We start from the raw sequence: 19,221 nt of genomic DNA, 5'->3' as shown, positions 1-19,221 counted from the left end.
AGTGACATCAAGGATTCATCCTCCCCCCTTTTCCCCCAGTGACACCTCTGCTCTTTCCAGGGCTTTATCTCTCACACCCATATCCCACCTCAGACGGCTCAGTGTGGAGTGGGAAGGGAGGCAGTTAATTGTGCCCCCTCCCCTTCGCTCGTCGCTGGTCACCTGGCCCCTCCTCCTTCATTCATCTCAGGCCAACAAACGGTTCTAAGAACCAATAGTACATTTAGGAAGCGGTTCTATAGAATAGGTGAGAACCTGCTGAATCTCACCTCTGGTGTTAACCTATAAGGCCCTAAACCGTTTAGGATCTTGATATCTGGCAGAACGCCTCCTTCTGACTAGATCCTTCTGACTAGATCTGCCCATCCTGTAAGATCTTCTTAAGCTGGGCAGTTGAGAGTTCTGACCCCGAGAGAGGCCTGGAAAATCACGACCAGAAATCTGGCCTTCTCGGTGGTCGCTCCACAACTCTGGAATAGTCTCCCTGAAATTCGCCTGGCCCCTTCACTGGGAACTTTCAAAAGATTACCCAAAACATGGTTGTTTAGACAGGCCTTCCCAAACTGTAGAACATCTTAATACAGTGATGCTTTTAATAATTATACATTCAACCCTTCCCAATGCATTTATTATTTTAAGTATTTCATTTTCGTTATTGTTACACTTTGTTTTAAGCTGTTAATTGGTTATACTTATATAGTTGTTTTATAATGATGTTATTTGTAAACCGCCCAGAGTGGCCTTGGTAGCCAGATGGGCGGTATAAAAATCAAATAAATTAAAAAATGATGAAAGGAAATCCTTCAAAATAATGCTATTGACATGTTAGGATTCATACAGAACCATAAAAACATGGAAATGAAACAAGGGGTACCCCAGCAAGAAAATTTCCAGGGTTAATAGTAATACCTCCTTCTTGGTTGTTATGAACCACCAAGTTGTTTCCATCACTACAAATGATCTCCAAGATGTCCCTTCATTAACCACTCTGCTTGGGTCAAACAAACTGAAGCACTATTCTGAGTGGTTAGCAAGCAGTTGAAACCAAACCAAACAAACAATAACACTAAATGACAACATAAATAGCAACAACATAGCATAAAAACATAAACACCAGCAGCACTAAAAGAGGTTTTTATAATAGAGCAGAACAGGAGTTAAGGCATTCATCTGGGGTTAAAGTGAACAGCCTCCCTGAAAAGTAACGTTTTCAGCTGCCCCTAAATGAGTACAGGGAGGAGGCCTGGCAGAGGTCCTCTTGTATCTGATTCCACAACTTTGGGGCCACCGTAGAGAAGGCCCTACCTCTAGTAGGTGACTTTTCAGCCTCTCTCAGGTTGGCTACATGGAGGAGGCCTAAGAAGATCTATTGGGTCAGACAGATGACATTGGGGAAAGATGCTTCAAAAGGTAACATGGGCACAAATCATGAAGGCTATATGATTAAATATACATGAGTGGTACATGAGTGTCAAAACGTTGAACCTGATCCAGGACACAATGGGTAACCAGTGGTGACTGACCAGAACTGGGGTGATGTGATCAAACTTGCTCATACTAGTCTGGTCACTGTGTTCTGCATTGATGTCGTCAGGCCCAAGGGCAGCCCCATGGAGAGAGTATTGCAGTAGTTGATCCAGGAGATAACCAGTACTTGCACCAACATCCCAAGGGAGCCCTCATCTAGGTAGGGGCAGAGTTGGGCAATAAGCCTAAACTGATTAACAGCTGATCCGGACATGGCTGCAATCTGGGAATCCCAAGAAAGAGTCGGGTTCAGAATAACACCCAAATTACAAAATGGGAGGGCAATATCATCCAGTCTAGGATTGATCCCCCAAACCTTTTGGAGGGCCCCCCAAGAAAAAAAAATCCCAGGTTTGTCCAGATTCATTTTAGATCTGTTTGCTCTGGTCCATTTTAGTACTGAAGCCAGGCATCAAACAAGCATCTGAATGGCCTCTACTGCAGAGGTGGTGAAGGAAATATAAAGCAAAGTTAAAAGAGCTTAAACCACTTTCCAGGTGGTTTACAAGTTAATTATGTAGGCTACACATTGCCCCCCCCCCCCAGCGAGCTGGGTACTAATTTTACCAACCTTGAGCCAGCTACCTGGGATTGAACCCTGGGTTGTGAGCACAGGTTTGGCTGCAATACAGCAGTTTAACCACTGCACCACAAGGCTCCTTAGAGTTGTGTGTCATCAGCATACTGATGGTACTGAATCAATCCAGCTCATGTTCAATCTTCCACTCCTCCTACTGCTTCCACTTTTTTCATCTGGATTCATTTTTCTGGCAAGTATCACCATATGGCCAAAATTATGACAGAACTGGTGTAGTCAGCTTCTACTGAGAGTGGAGGCTTTATTTGACCTAGTACCAAGTTATTTCTCTTTCTAACATCCTATACTATCTGTAAATCTCTCCCTTAATACCACACTTCTTTTTTGTTGCTGTTACTTTCCTTCACTGGTCCAGATTATAAATGAGAGACAAAGTTTCAGGATGTAGAAAATAGAATCTAGTTCTTTAGTCTGTATTCTTTAAATGGGTAGTTGAAAAGCTGTGGCTTAATGCATTTTGGCGAAGCCTTCTTCAAGAGCTAAGCATAATACAAAACCACGTGTTAGATATCAAATCATTCACATTTTCTTTTGAAAATATATATATACTGTACACCAGTCCCAAGCTAGGTGTATTATGCTTAGTTCCTGAAGAAGGCTTTGCTGAAACGTGTTGAGCCAGAACTTTTTAACTACCCATTTACAGAATACAGAATAAAGAACATGATTTTATTTATTTATTTATTTAGTAGATTTCTATCCCGCCCTTTTAGACAAAGTCTATTCCGGGCGGGTTCCATCAAACATTATAAGGTAAAACAGTTAAAAACAATTAAAAACAATTCTAAACAATAGTAATTAGTAATGATTAGTAGTGCTCAAGATGGGAAAACAGAAAATTATAGTAAAAATATATTAAAAAATGATTCTTTTGTCTACATCCTGAGACTTTATGTCTCATTTATAATCTGGACTTCCGTGGATGTACCAGTTCCTTTTGTTTTGTTTTCCTTTCCTTCATTGCCCAGCTTTCAAATTCATCCATACCTCCCGCTACGCTCAACAAAAATACACTTGCCCATCTTTCTGCAACTAGGAAATAGCTATGGTAGAAGATGGCAGGAGTTACAGACACATTTGATGAGGCAGCAGGAACAAAAAATTAACTTTGTTAGTGATGTAAGGCAGATTCATTAATCAATCATCATTGCAGAATAGATGAGAACTATTGACTCCTATAGAAAAACCAAGTACAGTATGGGCTGTACAGCAAGGAGTAAAGCACAATTTATTTGTGTGCACGTGTGTGTGTTTGTGTATGTTTGCCTGATGGAGCACTTAAAAATTTGGAAAACCCACTTTTAAAATATCTCCAGCCATTCTTTTTAGAACTGCAGATGAGGGGAGCATGAGTTTACAAATAATTTCCCTGTGCAGGAAGGAAATTCAAATTTAAACCCTCAAATAAAAACATATATATTAAGATTATATAGAAGATTCTTATGAAGCTAGCAAGTGTCTTTTTGACAACAGCAATATGCTTCTATTCTGTCTGGGTTTTTCCCCCCTTATTATTTACCATGTTATTACCCAGTCTTTCCACAAAAAACAGGTCTCTAAGAATCAATATTAAAACTAGACTGAACAGCAAAAATGATTTGAGATATAATCATCAGCATAATTAATCAGCATCGCTGCACCATCAACACGTGCTGACAGAGTTTTTAATATTTTGGAGAAGCATACCTTTGTTTCCAAAATACTTCTAATAGCAACAAGGATGAAATTAGTCATGGAGCCCTCTGTGAATAAGGAGAAGTTTCAGAATGACCAGACAAGCTGAAGCAGAAAGATCTCTCTTCCAACTCACAAAGGCCCCCGCCACAACTGATAAAATTCATTGAAATGGGTTGCAGAACAGACACTGATCTGTCATTATGGCCATGTAGTCACATGATTCAATCCCACCCCAGATACATACCGTGCACAATGAGGAACACTGCTCACCCCAGATTTATGGGCTAAATATAGAGACCAGCTTACCGAGTTATAAACAGACACTCATCACCACCGGCAGCAAGATTACTTAGGGAATGATAATAAGCCATCTCTGAGTGTAGGGGAGCATCTCATTGACAAGGCAGACTGCTCTGGTAGTAGTTTTGTGGTTTCACTGCACACCAGACTCAAAGCACGATACTGCCTCATAAAGCAACGGAGGCTAGCTTTCACTGGGGCTAAACACCAACTAATAACTTGCAGTTTTAGAAAACACTAGCCATGCTAATCTGCTTGACAAGTAAGAACTGTTCACTTTTCCAAAAAGAAATATTTACATGTACACTCAAATAGATGCAACATATTAAGGGAAAGCATGGCATGTCAGAAGCAAACCATAAGAGCAAAAACTCTTGGACAATGTCTCTCTTGACATGGAACTGCTTCACATTCCCTCTAACCATATATTTATCTCTTACTACTGTATTAAAAATGAAAATTGGGTGGATGGGTGAGCAAATGGAAATGGAAACAAATTCAACCTCAAAATATTACTTTCCCCCACATATGTATCTTGACACTCATGTCTGAAATAGACACACAGAGCACTTGAATATTCACAAACTGTAATGGCAGTTCAGAACTATATATTAAACACATTTAATCTAAAAGCATTGTCATGTACATAAATGAAAACAAAGCAAAGTGCAAGCTACAAACCCACATTGCTACCTAACATCTTACAGGCATCAGCGGATATTTGAGACTTGCTAGACTAACCTGCTCAGTTGTTTTTTTAATCAATTATTGCCATTGTTGTGCACTAGTCCGATGAAGCAACAGGAAACACCAGCAAAACTTTTAACCCTTGGCCATAATTTAGATCATAGCAAAAACTGCTTCAGGGGAAGAAATATTTCCAAAAGGAGTAAGATGACTAATGTAAAATACCAAATGCATAGGCCTTTAGGCATTAAAGTCTGAAGCTGACCATGCACATGATGTCATTATTGCATCAGATGCTCTTGAAAAGCAATTAGCTACATAAGATGTTCTTTTTAAATTAAGGATCCAGCTCTCTAGCTGTCTGTGTCAGATCTCTCAGAAGCCAATACACATGTTGGGGTACCATTTCCAATTAGAGGTGTGCAGAGGTACTTTGCTCTTTCCAGAAAATGTTTGGTGTGTCAGTGTTTTCTAACATCCAGATATGCATCACATTGCATTTCGAACACAAGTCCCACAAAACTGGCTTTCAGTAGCCAAACCCTCAGAATCAGATAGGTCCCAGTCATTCTAGGTACTCTACAGATTAACACATGTGCACCAAGTAACAAATCATTCTCACAGTAAAATTACACAGTGGGCTAGTCATGGTAAGCCAGAATAATTGAAGAACAAGATTGTGTGAGTTAACAAGCATGCTGGTTCCTGTTACTTGATCTCTGCTGCTTGTTTCTTCCTACCACCTTGAGTGGGTAAGCAAAGTGTGCATGGTTTCTTTATCATTAGGTCCAAACTGGGACCCTTGGCTTGTTACTTTCCTAACAAGCTAAAATCATAAGACAAGGGCATGCTCTATGCTTGTGACTTTGGCTTGCCAGGAAGGGAATCACCCAAAGATCCTGGTTCAGATGCAATGCAATGCTAACCACAGAAAAAGCAGCCACCACAAGGAGACAATTGGTAATTAAGCACCCTCACACTCATGATGTTAGTGGGGGTGTCTCCAGTCAAACTGACAGGGTGCAGACACCACCATCCTAGTTCAATCACAAGATGCCTGTATCAGTGTAAGGGCAAGCAGATCCACATCACATCAACAGCACATTGCAACCATCTATATGGCACACAAGGACTGTTCTCTGTTGGAATAATAGATATTATTTTCTATGGGTATAGGTCTTAGAGCAAAAATGTCTGAATTTTGTTCACATACCTGATCGAACAGAACTTTCCAGTGCTGTATGAGAGGCAACGCATAAAGGAAACAAGAGGGAAAGGGGGGGAATAAGTGTAAGAACACAGAAATTCAATTCATTCCATTTAAACAGACAATAAATCAAATGGCAAATATAAAGAAGGGAACACTTGTGGTCTAATCTTCCCTCTGATGGTGGTCTACTCTGAAACACAGTATGCTTTCTCAGAGGCACAGAGTACCCATAGCTCTTTAAAAGGGGCAGTCCTTGCCCCCATAGTGCTGCAGATGCCCCTATGGTTATATACACTTTTAATTTTTTGCATGTCACTCTATAGAACAAACATTTGCAACAAGGCCTGGTGACATTGCTGTTGTTTACAAGTCTTTTGACAAAACTACCCAAAATAAAAAGGCCATTCCAATGCAGAAGAAGCCTAGGAAGGACCGCAGACCCAATGGCACAGCAAAAGCTCTTGGATGCCTCATCCACCCATTCACTCCCAACCAAGAGGAGCATCTGAATATTGCAAGACGTCTGGGCAGGCACTTAATATAGACTTTGCTGCTGTTCTAGAAATCAAAGTGTATTTGCACTAATTGTATTGTAATACTGTAATCAAAAAATCTTATCATTTCAGTGCAATCGGATGCCTGTCCTTGTAAGCACCATTCTGCAATGTGGGGTTTAATGTTTGTCAGTTTGAATCTCTGGTCAGGTCCAGCATTTAAAAGAAATGTTTTTTTTAACCTTAGGAAGGTCAGTAGCTGTTATCAAATTTCCTACAGACCACCTGAATGGAGCTTGGGCCCGTCACACTCTGAAACCCCAACTCTATCTCATGTAAAGAACCACAATCCCTGCTAAATATGAAAAAGCACATGGAAATCCAAGATTCATTCTCACACTCCATCACAGATAGAACCTGGCAATTATTGCATGAAACCTTTGACCTGTCACTGCAATTCTTTATGACTGGCAGTTGAATCCCCTTTCTAACCTGCATGGCACCTAAACTGCTCTCTCTCTCTCTCTCTCTCTCTCTCTCTCTCTCTCTCTCTTCATTTTCACATGGAATAAAATCATGAAAAAGACGTTATAAACAAACCAATAATGACATCTGGCTGCAAGGAGAACCAAAATAAGAATTAAACCAAGATGAGATGTCAAAAAACTCCAACATACCTCTTACTCTCAATGACCATCATATCTTACCAATCACACATCACTTTACATGCTAGACCCACCCTCTACAAGCTGCTTTAAAAGTCCAGAGTCTACATGTTAACTCTCTGGAATCCCACTGAAGCAATCAAGTCCTTTCCAGAGTGAATATTCATTTATATAAAAATCCCACGTATCACTACAAATCTGCCCAGTGATTTAATATTCCATTCCAGCTTTTTTTAAATGTGATTCCAGATGCTGCCAGACACAACAGCTACATTACATCCCTAGCAGCTGAACACCAGGCTGAAGAACCTTTCTTTGCAATAGTATGTCCTCTGCTTCTTTTTGTGAATATGCTGCCACCGCCACCACCACCATCAAATGCCTTCCAAGCTGGTTCTCGACAAGCAATACTGCCTTGTCAAGAATTAAAATACAAAAAGAAAGAAACACCTACACAAACCACTAGATATCCATGTACTACGATATATGTCTGAGTAGAGCCATCGCTCAAACCATTAATACCTAAAATATCTGAAACTTTCAGGCAAGCTCATGTCAAAAAAGGTTTTTTTTTTAAAGGTACGACAACGCTTTGGCTTTTCTTTTTGATATACGTATTGAAACAGACTAATACAGCTACTGAAAGCCTGTCAGGTACAATAATTAATTGATTAATTGTTTTTAATTTATGAAAAGGTATGGGATGGTTCAAAGTCTACAAAATGATTTTTAGTCTCTAGAGATGGCAAAGTTCTCCAACAGGAGCCTTTGCAATTGTTCATACATGCAGTTATTAGGACAGTGTTACATTCAGCTACTTTTCCTCTGTTGGGCATGGAGGCCATTGGGTATATACCATGACAGACAGCTTGTTTAGGCAGCCCAATAGCTGTTTGTTAAAACTAGGCAGGCACAATGCCTCCAATTCTTACAGATGCCTAACATTGCTCAAAGGTGTCAGCATATCAAACTTACAAGCTGACAAAAATCAATTACTTCCACTAGTTAAAGTTCTAGATGTATTTCCAAGTAACTGATCATTACTCTGCTAAGTCCTATCAAGTACCCCCACGATCTTTTCTCTAGACGTCTGATGTACTATCTGTTATCTTGAATTGTATCTGATTCCAATAATTAATTGTGTGCTGTCAAGTCAATTCTCACTTATGGTGACTCTACTCATGGTTTTTTAAGTATGAAGTAATCAACAGTGGTTTAACATTCCCTTGTTCCAGTGCGTGTGTGCTCTGGGAGAGTACAGCTTGCCCAAAACTACACAGGCTGGCTCTTCTCCTACAAAGTACAGTAGGGAACTAAACTCCTGCCCCCTGCCCCAGCAGCTGATACTCCCTCTCACTGAGCTATCCATTGGATTCCAAGCCTACGATGAATTCCAAACTACAAAGAGGCCCAGTTTAAATGAACTTCTCAATGTGTCCACCTTTTCCCTCTAGAATGAGCAAATGGCAAGGTAGAAGGCATACTGTTCCTGCTCCAGTCAGAAGGGAGCAGAAGAAAGGATTTCAACAGGAGCAAGGTGGACAAGGTGAGCTGCCTAAATATCATTGTTCTCAATGGAATCGTTGTCTTCCTGTGCATCTGGCTAAGTCTAAGGTCCTTTTTGTTACATTTTAAAAGTGAAACACCCACAGGTAAAAATGCAACTGATAGTGATATCTATAACACAAAATCTAGACTTTCCAGTCCATGAGGCACATAATAACATTTTAAACAATACCCACCCAAAGCTATACCAATGCTTTGACTGCTAGTAGGGAGGCATGCAGATATGTATTTAAGGATGTAGTTGGGTTAGGAAAACAGGCAGAGAGGCAATCCAGTGAGATGTGAAACTGGCCCATAGCTTTGCAGAGGCAAGAAAAACAACTAAAAGCCAGGAGGTTTGGGTGGAATCTTACTGCCCCTTGTGTCAGCTGATGCATACTGTGCCAGGAGCTGCCAAAATGCCTCTTCCGGTCATCCATAGCAATGGTATTGATGGGTAGTAGAAAATGAGATGCCAGGACAAAGTCAATAGTGGGCAAAATATAATCCTCTGGTTATCTCCTAGAAGTTTAGAATATGGACTGATCTGAGCAATTGGTGTAAATGTAGAAACTGATATAAATATGAAAGACCCTATAGACTGTGACAGAGCCCATGCCTGACATGGAGGAGGTTGCAGGTGTGCTCTGCATCTCTAGTCAAGCAGGTTCTCAGGCAGAAAGTCTAAGAAAAGAAAGACCTCTGCCTGAAACACAGGGAAATTGCTAGCAGACAAAGCAGGTGTTGGAAAAGTTACTTGTTGGACTACAGATCCCAGAATCGCCAGGCAATGTGTCCAGTCAGACTAGACTGCGTAGAGATCCATGAACTAAATGGACCATTTCATCACTTCATATATATATATACACATATATATACATATACACACACACATATATACACACATATATACACACACACACACACACATATATATATACATATACATATACATATACATATACATATACATATACATATACATATACATATATATATATATATATATATATATATATATATATATATATATATATATATATATATATATATATATATATATATATATATATATATATATATATATAGTCACCTTGCTCCATTCCCTATTACTTCAGATATACAAATAACAGCATGTCAGTATTTGGTAAATGTGTGCCCTGTACATGCACAATTGCACCCTTTTCAAGAGTGACCTCATGCAAATTGAGCTTGATTGCAATTCCTGTGTGATCATCATGATTGCACATGTGTTAATCTTTAAATGACATTCAAAAAACAGAACTGTCATCCCCTTCTACTCACTGGATGCTTGTTGAGGAAGCTGCAACAGAGAAGAGATACAGGGTGGGGACCCAGATTAGCCTTCCGGAGCATGTGACCTCCTTCTGTCCATGGCAGTCTTTTGATTGGAGGATGCCATAGGTCCTCTGGATGTAATTCAGGCCCTTATGTGACCCAGAATAATGGATAATTTCCACTTTCTGCAGCCTGAATGTGTGGGCAGAATCCTTGGAAAGGGGACAGCCACCATGTGAGCTGGAAACTCACTGTGTCTGGTTTAAAAAAGGAGTGTGTGGGGGGGGAAGACTGGCTAAGGGGCAAGGAGAATAACAAATACAGTACTTATTTAATTAAGGCAAGGTTCTGGCATGCTCAAGCGGGCTACAGAAAAGGCCTCTCTGAATCCCACTATATTGGATAATGTAAGTTTCATGTTTGTCCAGAACAGCGACATGCCACTGGATGGACAGTATAAAGTTTCATTCATTCATTCATTCAATCAATATTGCCCAGCCTTCAATTCCTGGTACTCAAGCAATGGATAGCTCTCAGTTCAAGGGGTACCTGGATAAGATGGACTAGATTAATTTTAATTGGGCTTTAGGCCTGGGTATGGGACACAGAATGCCTTAGTCACCTCAGCGGACAAACTACGCGGGGAACTGGACAGGGGGAGTTTGTTTCTGTTGGTTCCTCTGAATCCTGTGGTGGCTTTCAACACCATCAATCACGGTATCACTCTAGGCCATCTCTCTGTGATTAGTATTACAAGCATTGTTTACAGTGTCTCCAGTCCTGCCCAAAGGGGTAAAGCTCAGAGGGTCATGCTAGGGAACTCCTCTTTGACAATGGAAACACTGGGACAGACTGACTAGAGTTTTGGGGCTAGGCATGTGAGTGACAACCCACTCTGTTTCACTTTTCCCTCCAAACTCAAACAAGCTATTTCAGTTCTACACCACTACCTGGCATCAGTTATGGACCAGATGAAGGCAAGGAAGCTGAAGTTTAATCCAGTTGAAGGTCAGATCAAGGAACAGGGATCCACCCTGTGACAGATGGGGGTTACCCTGACCCTGAAAACACAGGTTGAAATCTTTAGTGTGCTCTTGGATTCACCTCTGAGCCTGAACGTCCATGTGGCCAGGAGTGCATTTGCACAGTTAAAACTAGTAAAACCTTCTGCACCTGCTGCTGGAGATGTCTCATCTGACCACCGTGATACATGCTTCATTGACATTTCAGTTACTGTAATGTGAACTACGTGTAGCTGCCTTTGGAAACTCTTCATAAACTTTCAGGGGCCCAAGATGCTTTAGCCAGACAGGTGAACAAAGCTGGCTACAGGAAGAACAGAAACTCCTTATAACAACATCTTTACTGCCTTCTGGGAAAAAATTCAAAAGGTTAGCTATGACCTGCAAAGCACTAAACCATTTGGGAACGGACCATCTGAAAGGGAGATATCCCTAGGTGAGCCACCCCAGGTTTGGGGTGGCTCACCATCTTCTGAGGAAGTCTTTGTCTGTGCCCGACTATCCTCACAGACACACCTGGCAACGACACAAGCAAAGGCCTTTCCTATAAGCTGCAGCAAGGCTGGAGAACTTCCTCCCAGAGTGATCCACTTCTCTCTGTCCTTCCATAGGTAGGCAGAGACCTTTATCTTCAAGCAAGCTTCTGGCAAGGAACTGCCTACTAATGAAAGGGTTTTAATGGAAGGGTCCTGTATTTTTAAATAGCTTTAAATTGTTTGATTCAGTTGTGCTAATGCATACTTGATTGTTGTTTTTCTTAATATTGTGATTGATCGTACCTTAAGTGGAGTTGTCTTTTTACAATTTTGTAAAGTGTCCTGAGTCACTTTCTTAGTAGAAACGTGGGATACAAACAAAATGAATGAGGAGAAACAGTGGAATGCGAGTTGGTGGAGGAGATATTTGTTATCATTTCCTTCTTCATCCCCTAATACTGCGCCCTTCTCCAAATCTGGCAAGAAAGGTGGATCTGGGGCTGCAAGGAGAAGAATCACACACACACACCCATCTTCCATCAGCAGAAGTGTTTTAAGTGGAATTGTGTTCAGACGTCACTACTGGAACCACACACTTGAGCCATCCCTTGTGGTGCAGCTGCCAAGAATTCATTCAATTCTGCAGCTGTGCTTCAAAACAACTCAATGTGCAAGTATTAGAGGAACACAGCGCATCTCTCCGTATAAATGCAAAAGGCTGCAGCCACTTATTTCTGCACATCCATCTGCTATTAAAAGCACTGGAGCTCTGCCTGTTTCCTTTTCCTTTTAATGGCAACTTGGCAATTATAATGAGTGCTTCACAAAATCAGTCTAGCTCATGACTTAATTCAACCACCAATAGTAGTAGGAAGTACCAGCTTATTATTTCAAGGCAGGTGAGACAAAGGAGGACACACATACCTCCCTTCCAGGCCAAACAACTCCAAGGAGCAGTTTAAAATGAGATTTTAACGGCTAAGCATTTGGGGAGCTATAATTATGGAGAGTTAAAAGTCTGTTTTGTTTCTGGAAGAGTAGTTCCGGTCTCTAGTGTAATATTAAATGCAGCTTGTCCTCTCTAATTACATGTATTGCTAAACATAGCTTTCCCAGGTAACAATACCAGGTTTATCATTACTCTCTGGGAAAGAAATCCACAAAGAAAAAAAAGGACTTAAATATTAAGGATGGGCACAGGGCTTAAGGAATCTGATACTTCCCCCTGTAGTCTTGCACAATGTCTTCCGTTCCCTAATCACTATGTGCCTAATAAGCTTGAATTCTGAACTCTGTGGGGAAATCACCCAGCAAGAACAGCAGGGCAACAGAAATAGCTTGCAGTCGACACTCAAGTATCAGAACTCCTGATCCAGTAAAAAGCAGGAACATGCAGCCCGGGCCTCCTCACCTCCTGCCGAACACTCTAACAAGCTTTTTTTCTGAGAATTTGGGAGGGTTGCTTGGGGCCCATTGGTTTCTTTCAGGTGAGACAGGGATGGGTATCTGTGGCTTTCCAGATGTTGCTGGACTACAACTCCCAACATCCCTCAGCAATGGCTATGCATAACTAGGACTGATGGGAGGTGTAGTTTAAGAAAACCTGAAGAGCCACACACTCCCCACCCCTTGCTTTAAGCTCTTCTGCTACCTGACCTATACTTACAATTACTGGCCTGTATGAATACTAATTCTACCCAACTACCCTTCGATACTGGCATATAAATTAAGATGCACATGATCCTACCAAAGACAATCAGTTCTCCTCAATGTTCTGGAGACTGGCAGCCATGCACTACTCCATAGCTGTTCTGAGGTCAATCCCACTGTCCTTGGAATCTCAAAACCTCTGATTATGATGCTCAGTCTCCCCTTCTTGCCACTAAACCCGGTTCCCTTCTACTGGGCAAGAAATACCAACAAGAACAACAGAGCTCAGAGAAGCTCTAAACTTATAGGGCAGGGATTGGAACATCTATGACTAGTGGTACTTAACTGCCTGCCCCCCCCCCAAAGAGTTGCACCTTCCTGCTAACACACAGCCAAACTCTGGGAACAGCCACAACAACGCCACATTTTCATTTAAGTAGGGCATTGGGGGGGGGGAACTGCACACTTTACTTTTAAGCCAAACTGTGCTTCTGAGAGGCCACTCTTCTTTTCTCACCACACCAGCCAAATCTGGCAGTGTGGCAATATTTCTGATGACAATGGGGGCTACTGAAAAGGGTGAAGAACAGTGGCAAACATTTGCCCAACCTTATGACACCACTTGATTGGGAATAAGCCCCACTGGAATTTTTGGATCTTTCTTCTGAGCAGACAAACTGAAGATTACACTGCACATTTCTGGAGAGAATTTGTATCACCTACAGAGGCACACAACGTTTTCTCACTCACACACGCTGCTCACAGCCCAGCTCTTTCTTTGTCCCATTATTTCATAGGGATACAATTTATACTGGCTACTGCCTGCGGCAGAGGTGGGGAACCTGCACTCAAAATCAGCAGGTGAATCAAGTCTGGTCCTTTCCCTGACTGGCACATCATCTGTTAGTTTAATTCTGTGTCACATCTGAAACCTTGCCAAGGTGTAAATCATATGCTGCAAATAGTCTTGGAGCTCCCCTGCCAGCCAAACAATCATTCTCCCCACTCAGCAAATGTGAACACACACTTCCTTCTTCATGTGCATCACCAAACTGGAAAACAGAGCAACATGATGCTAAGCTACTTCCCCTGAGTCGGCACGTACCTTTCTGGCATGCTTCTGCACTCTGACTGTGCCACCCTGTGTTCTGGACAGCAGAGGCTGATCTGTGGGGAGCTGGTGGCTGGACAGCTTTGCCTTTGGGTAGCAGGTTGGAGTAGATGAACTTTGGTTCCTTCCAATGCTATGGTTCTATAAAGCAGGAAGTAAGGGGAGGTGTCGATAGTAGGCAAGAATAAGCAAGTGGACTGTGCACCCACTTTCTGGCACCCTTAGCATAGGCTAGCTTGGACAGAAATACAACACATTTTGCATTTTCAAAATAGGTCAGGAACGCAATAAATGCATAGGTAAAGGTAAAGGTTCCCCTTGACAATTTTTGTCCAGTCGTGTTCGACTCTAGAGGGTGGTGCTCATCCCCGTTTCCAAGCCACAGAGCCAGCGTTTTGTCCAAAGACAATCTTCCATGGTCACATGGCCAGTGCGACTTACACACGGAACGCTGTTTACCTTCCCACCAAGGTGGTCCCTATTGATCTACTTGCCTTTGCATGCTTTCTAACTGCTAGGTTGGCGGGAGCTGGGACAAGCGACGGAAGCTCACTCCGTCGCATGGATTCGATCTTACAACTGCTGGTCTTCTGACCCTGCAGCACAGGCTTCTGCGGTTTAGCCCACAGCGCCACCACGTCCCAATGAATGCATAAACAACCATTAAAATCCATTCATTCAAAGTATAGGTTGCATGATCAGGTTTTTGCTCTCATGAACAGAGAGAACAGAAATATTGCTGAGATTTTCAGAGGAAAGTGATATATCTCACACACTGCTGTTCAGATACATGACAAGCCATGTGATGCAGGTACCCAGCATGATGTAGTGGATAGAAGGTAAGACTAGGACTCTGGAGAGCAGGATTTGAATCCCCACTTCACCATGGCAACTCACTGAGGGAGTGGAACTCATTAAACCATTCCTTAAAATCTCACTTACCTTGAAAGCCCTATTAGGGTCACTCTAAGTTGATTCCAACTTGACAGCACATAACTAACTATTAATGTGATATAGAGGTAAGAGTGCTGGGCTAAGACCTGAGAGATGCAAATTCAAGTCTCTTCTGAGCCATAAATCTCACTGGGTGACTTTGGGCCAGTCTCTCTCTCTCTCTCTTTGCCCCACCCTAATCAACCTCACAGGTTTTTAGTAAGGATAACACAGACAGGAGAAGAGTGGCCCTGAAGTCACTGAAGGAAAGACAGGATGCAAATATAGTAATTAAGTAGCTAATCACTAAATAAAATTTTACTGTGCTGAAGTAGCAACTGGACAGTGAAGGACACTGTCAATCCAAACTAGTCACAAAAAAACAGGGCAAGGAAAGGTGTGGCTAAAACTATATGATGCAATAGCAGCCCTCAGCACCATTCCAGATTGAAAGCAATTATCGTTAGACTTGCTGTCTGAATTCCAGTGTCACATCAAGCAGGAGCTGCAAAAGATCAGGAAGAGAAGTGGAAAGGTTTTTGCTGTTCTTCGCCATTCATGAAGAAATACAATAAACTGCACCTAAAGTCAGCTAACGACAGCTGATTGTGTGATGTTTATTTTATTGCTACCAAAACATTGAAGGGGAGTATGCGTTTAAGGTATGAAATTGTTAGAGCACATCTACATTCATTTAAAAATGTACACCAGTTTCAAATCTGCACACCTGCCAAGTCTTTTGACCAAATGAACTCTTACAAGAAACTACAGTTCCTTGAAGAACCTAGAGGTTTTTCATAACCAATCCAGATTTGAGAAATGCCATAGGATATGAAAGACTTTAACCAGTTTTGCAAAACTAAATTGCACATAATGACATTACACTATACACTATATTACACTATACAGTGTATAGTTATGTTCTGTGTTTTGATCAATGTTTCTTGAACTGCATAGGCACATCTCAGAAAAGGCCACCTTCCCTGTATCTTTTAAGCACTCTGGAGAACATTTTTTAAAAAGTGCACAGATGGCTTGCAGGTGGAAGCGTGGGATGAGGGTTTGTACACTTGGATGACCCTGCCTCAGGGCAAGACTTGATCCACCATTGCCAAACCTTCCTATATCTTCCCTTACAACACTCAAAATATAACTAACCAGCTGCCTTTTGGGGGGGGGCAATGTTCCCACCACTAGTGTTGAAGAAATATTGAGCTGCCAGTCTTGCCAGCTTTTGTGCATGGAATAAGAAAGGGTATCATCATTCCTCCCCTCAGACTGCAAAGAGGTTTGGATTGGTGCTGGGAGTTGAACAAGCTTCCTGGCCTTCACAACATCTCCATATGAATTGATTCTCAAACCCACCCCCTCCAGCTGTTTTGGATGTCAACTTCCAGAACCTCTCACCCCTGGCCATGCTGTCTGTGGCTTCTTGGAAGTTGGTCCATACAGTCTTAATGTCTGCAGTTATGACCAAACTGGTCTTCCAGGGGAATCTCTCTGGATGTTATTACTAGTTAGCTAAGGTTGGTCAATATATTCTGTTGCTTGAAGACAAAACCTGAGAAACAAATATTTCCATCTCTGGTAGGCCCTGATTTCTACACAGAAGTATTGCCCCTTTCATGACCCCCACAACAGCAGCCTGAGGCAGCTCAGCCGAGGCTGACTATTGTCACCAAGAAACTCCCCACGAAAGTTCCAAGGACTCCCACTGTTTCCACTCCAAAAATTGCCTTCAGACAGTTGGACTAGATGAGAGAGAGAGAGAGAGAGAGAGAGGGAGAGAGAGAGAGAGAGGGAGAGAGAGCATTTTGCTCATCAAGCCTTGGAGAAACAAACACACACACACACACACCTCCTTGCAACAGCCAGATGGAGAGGAAGCAGGCTGTGTCTTCAGAGGAAGATGTTGGACTTGGTAACTAATAAGGTTCACTGTTTAAGAATCTTTAGAGATTAAGGCTTACAACTAAGTTAGGCTGCTTAGGAAGGCTGGAGGTTTACATTTAAAGTACTGTGTACACACTTAATGAAAATGAAAGTACATGTGTTCACATCCCAGACAGGCTGTGGGATTCAGACCCAAATGTGCCGACTTGTAAAACTACTTGAAATAACTACAGCGGCCAATGACTTCACTGAAACCCCTTTGCTTTTATTTTCGTCTTCCCAACATTTAGTGCCTGTAATAATTTACAAAATGACCAAGGGGCAAGTACAAAACCATACTGGTATTCCTGCCAACCATTCTAAAATTGCTGGAAAATAACACGTATGTGTGTAAAAGGATGAGCCAATGCTAATTATATTTTCTTCCCTTGAAGTCCACCACAGAAGTTGAGCTGTTATTTTGTGAGGGTAAATAATTTAGAAGATCCTGGGACACTTACCACACTCAAGCCTTGTTCAAATATAAACCCTGCAAATTACATTGTGCTTTACCACAAATTCCCTCCCATGTGGCCACAAGAAGTACAGCGGGAGGTGGGTGGCAGACTACTTATTAACCACTGCAGGATGTAGTAAGAAGCAGTTGCTCAAAGAGGAGGCATAGAGGCAAGGTTGCTGCTGGTAAGCGAGTAATTACCCAGCACAGAAGCAAGCTCTAAACTTTACACACACACAGCACTTTATGCTATATCATAGAAAAGTGAAGTTGGAAAGGGGCCTACAAGGACATCAAGTTCAACCCCCTGCTGAAGGCAGGAATAAAATCAAAGCATATCACTTTTTATCTCTTAATTATGTCAAACCAAGGGACTCAGGCAGCAATCTCATTTTAACAACGCAGGAGCCTTGCATGATGATAGGTTAGCCTGAGAGATGACCACTGGCCCAGGGTTACACAGGGTGGCTGAGTCGGAACTCTTTGGGGCCACAATCTTCCTTTCCTCCCAAGGGCACAGTTTCATGCAGTTTCTCTCAGCTTGCTCCCTGGGATGACTGGCAGCATCTGTTTCAGCTTGTAGGAATGCAACCCACCAAGGCATAGGTGAGTCCCTGGTGACCTCCCCACACCAAATTCGCATCTCACTCTCATGCTGCTGTAAGACTGCCTTTCAGCATTTTGAGAACATTGCAGAAAAATGAATTTTATCTAAGAAAGACTTTGCTGTGTTGTCTTTGTAGAGGACAAGCCACCAGGAATGCTATTTGGAGTTTACACTAAAATGTTAAGAAAAGCCTAAATAACTCACTGTCTACATAACCATGTTCCGTTCACGACTGATTAAAAAAAGCGCCAAAAGTAAGAAAAATGAACCAGAGTCCAATCTTGTGCAGGTTCACTTAAGAGGATGAATCAATTCATGCAATGGATTTGACTTTAAAGTAAACCGTCACAAGACTGGCTGCATAAGATCACTTAGAAAAATGCCATGAGGAAAAACTCGGCATTTCTGTTCCTAGAAAGAACCCAACCTCCCCTCCCCACTTTAATACCAAAGTTTATTTTTAAAGAGCTTGATCCGATTAAACCCTACTGGGTGGGGAGGGGGGGGAAAGGAAAGCGGGCAGACCCAACGAAACTTACGTCCTCCGAAGCCATAGGGAGCCCATCCTCGGTTTCCAGGACTTCGATCGCTTCTGCTTCGGCGCTGGCAGCCACCGCAGGCGACCGGTTGGTCACACGAGCTGCCTCGGGCGGCACCCCGTCTCCCATGCTTGGGGGAAGCCGCCGGCTCCTCCTCCCCCGCCGCCGCCCTCCACCGTTTCGGTCGCTCCTCTCGAGGCGGGCGGGGAAGAGAAGCAAAATCAATGCCACCTTTCCCCCCCCCCGCGCTCCACCGCCCTCCCCCAGCCACCGCCACCCCCGGGAAGACCGCTGTTTGGGCTAACTTTCTCAAAGGCGCCGCCAATGCCCGAGCCGGCGGCCCCCGGCCTCTTTCATCCTGACGCTTCCCGGCGGGAAGGCGAGGGAGGGAGGGAGGGACGGAGAGGGGGGGAGTTTGCCAGCAGAGAGGGCTATCCCTTGAGAGCGAAAGGCAGGGGGAGGTCTCCGGCAACGGGCATGATCCGGACGGGG

The 19,221-nt window shown here is 42.6% G+C and overlaps 1 protein-coding gene across 5 annotated transcripts in view; it reads right to left on the bottom strand.

Annotated features, from left to right (window-relative positions):
* Positions 1 to 19,004, bottom strand: part of RHBDL3 (rhomboid like 3) — a 148,792-nt gene extending 129,788 nt beyond the window's left edge. Inside the window, exons 1-3 of one of the 5 annotated variants that reach the window (XM_020783483.3) lie at positions 18,730 to 19,004; positions 14,256 to 14,402; positions 6,003 to 6,026 (exon numbers count right to left, since the gene is read on the bottom strand). In XM_020783483.3, coding sequence (XP_020639142.2) covers positions 6,003 to 6,026; positions 14,256 to 14,402; positions 18,730 to 18,858 — 300 coding nt within the window. In that variant the 5' untranslated portion in view covers positions 18,859 to 19,004. The remainder of the gene's footprint in view (positions 1 to 6,002; positions 6,027 to 14,255; positions 14,403 to 18,729) is intronic. The other 4 variants (XM_072990962.2, XM_078385168.1, XM_078385169.1 and 1 more) reach the window with 4 other exon arrangements.
* Between the last annotated feature and the right edge of the window lie 217 nt (positions 19,005 to 19,221).

This window comes from Pogona vitticeps, chromosome 2 (genome assembly GCF_051106095.1).
Source record: "Pogona vitticeps strain Pit_001003342236 chromosome 2, PviZW2.1, whole genome shotgun sequence".
NCBI lineage: Eukaryota > Metazoa > Chordata > Lepidosauria > Squamata > Agamidae > Pogona > Pogona vitticeps.
Note: the sequence above shows the minus strand (reverse complement) of the source record. Positions and strands in the feature narration are given on the sequence as shown.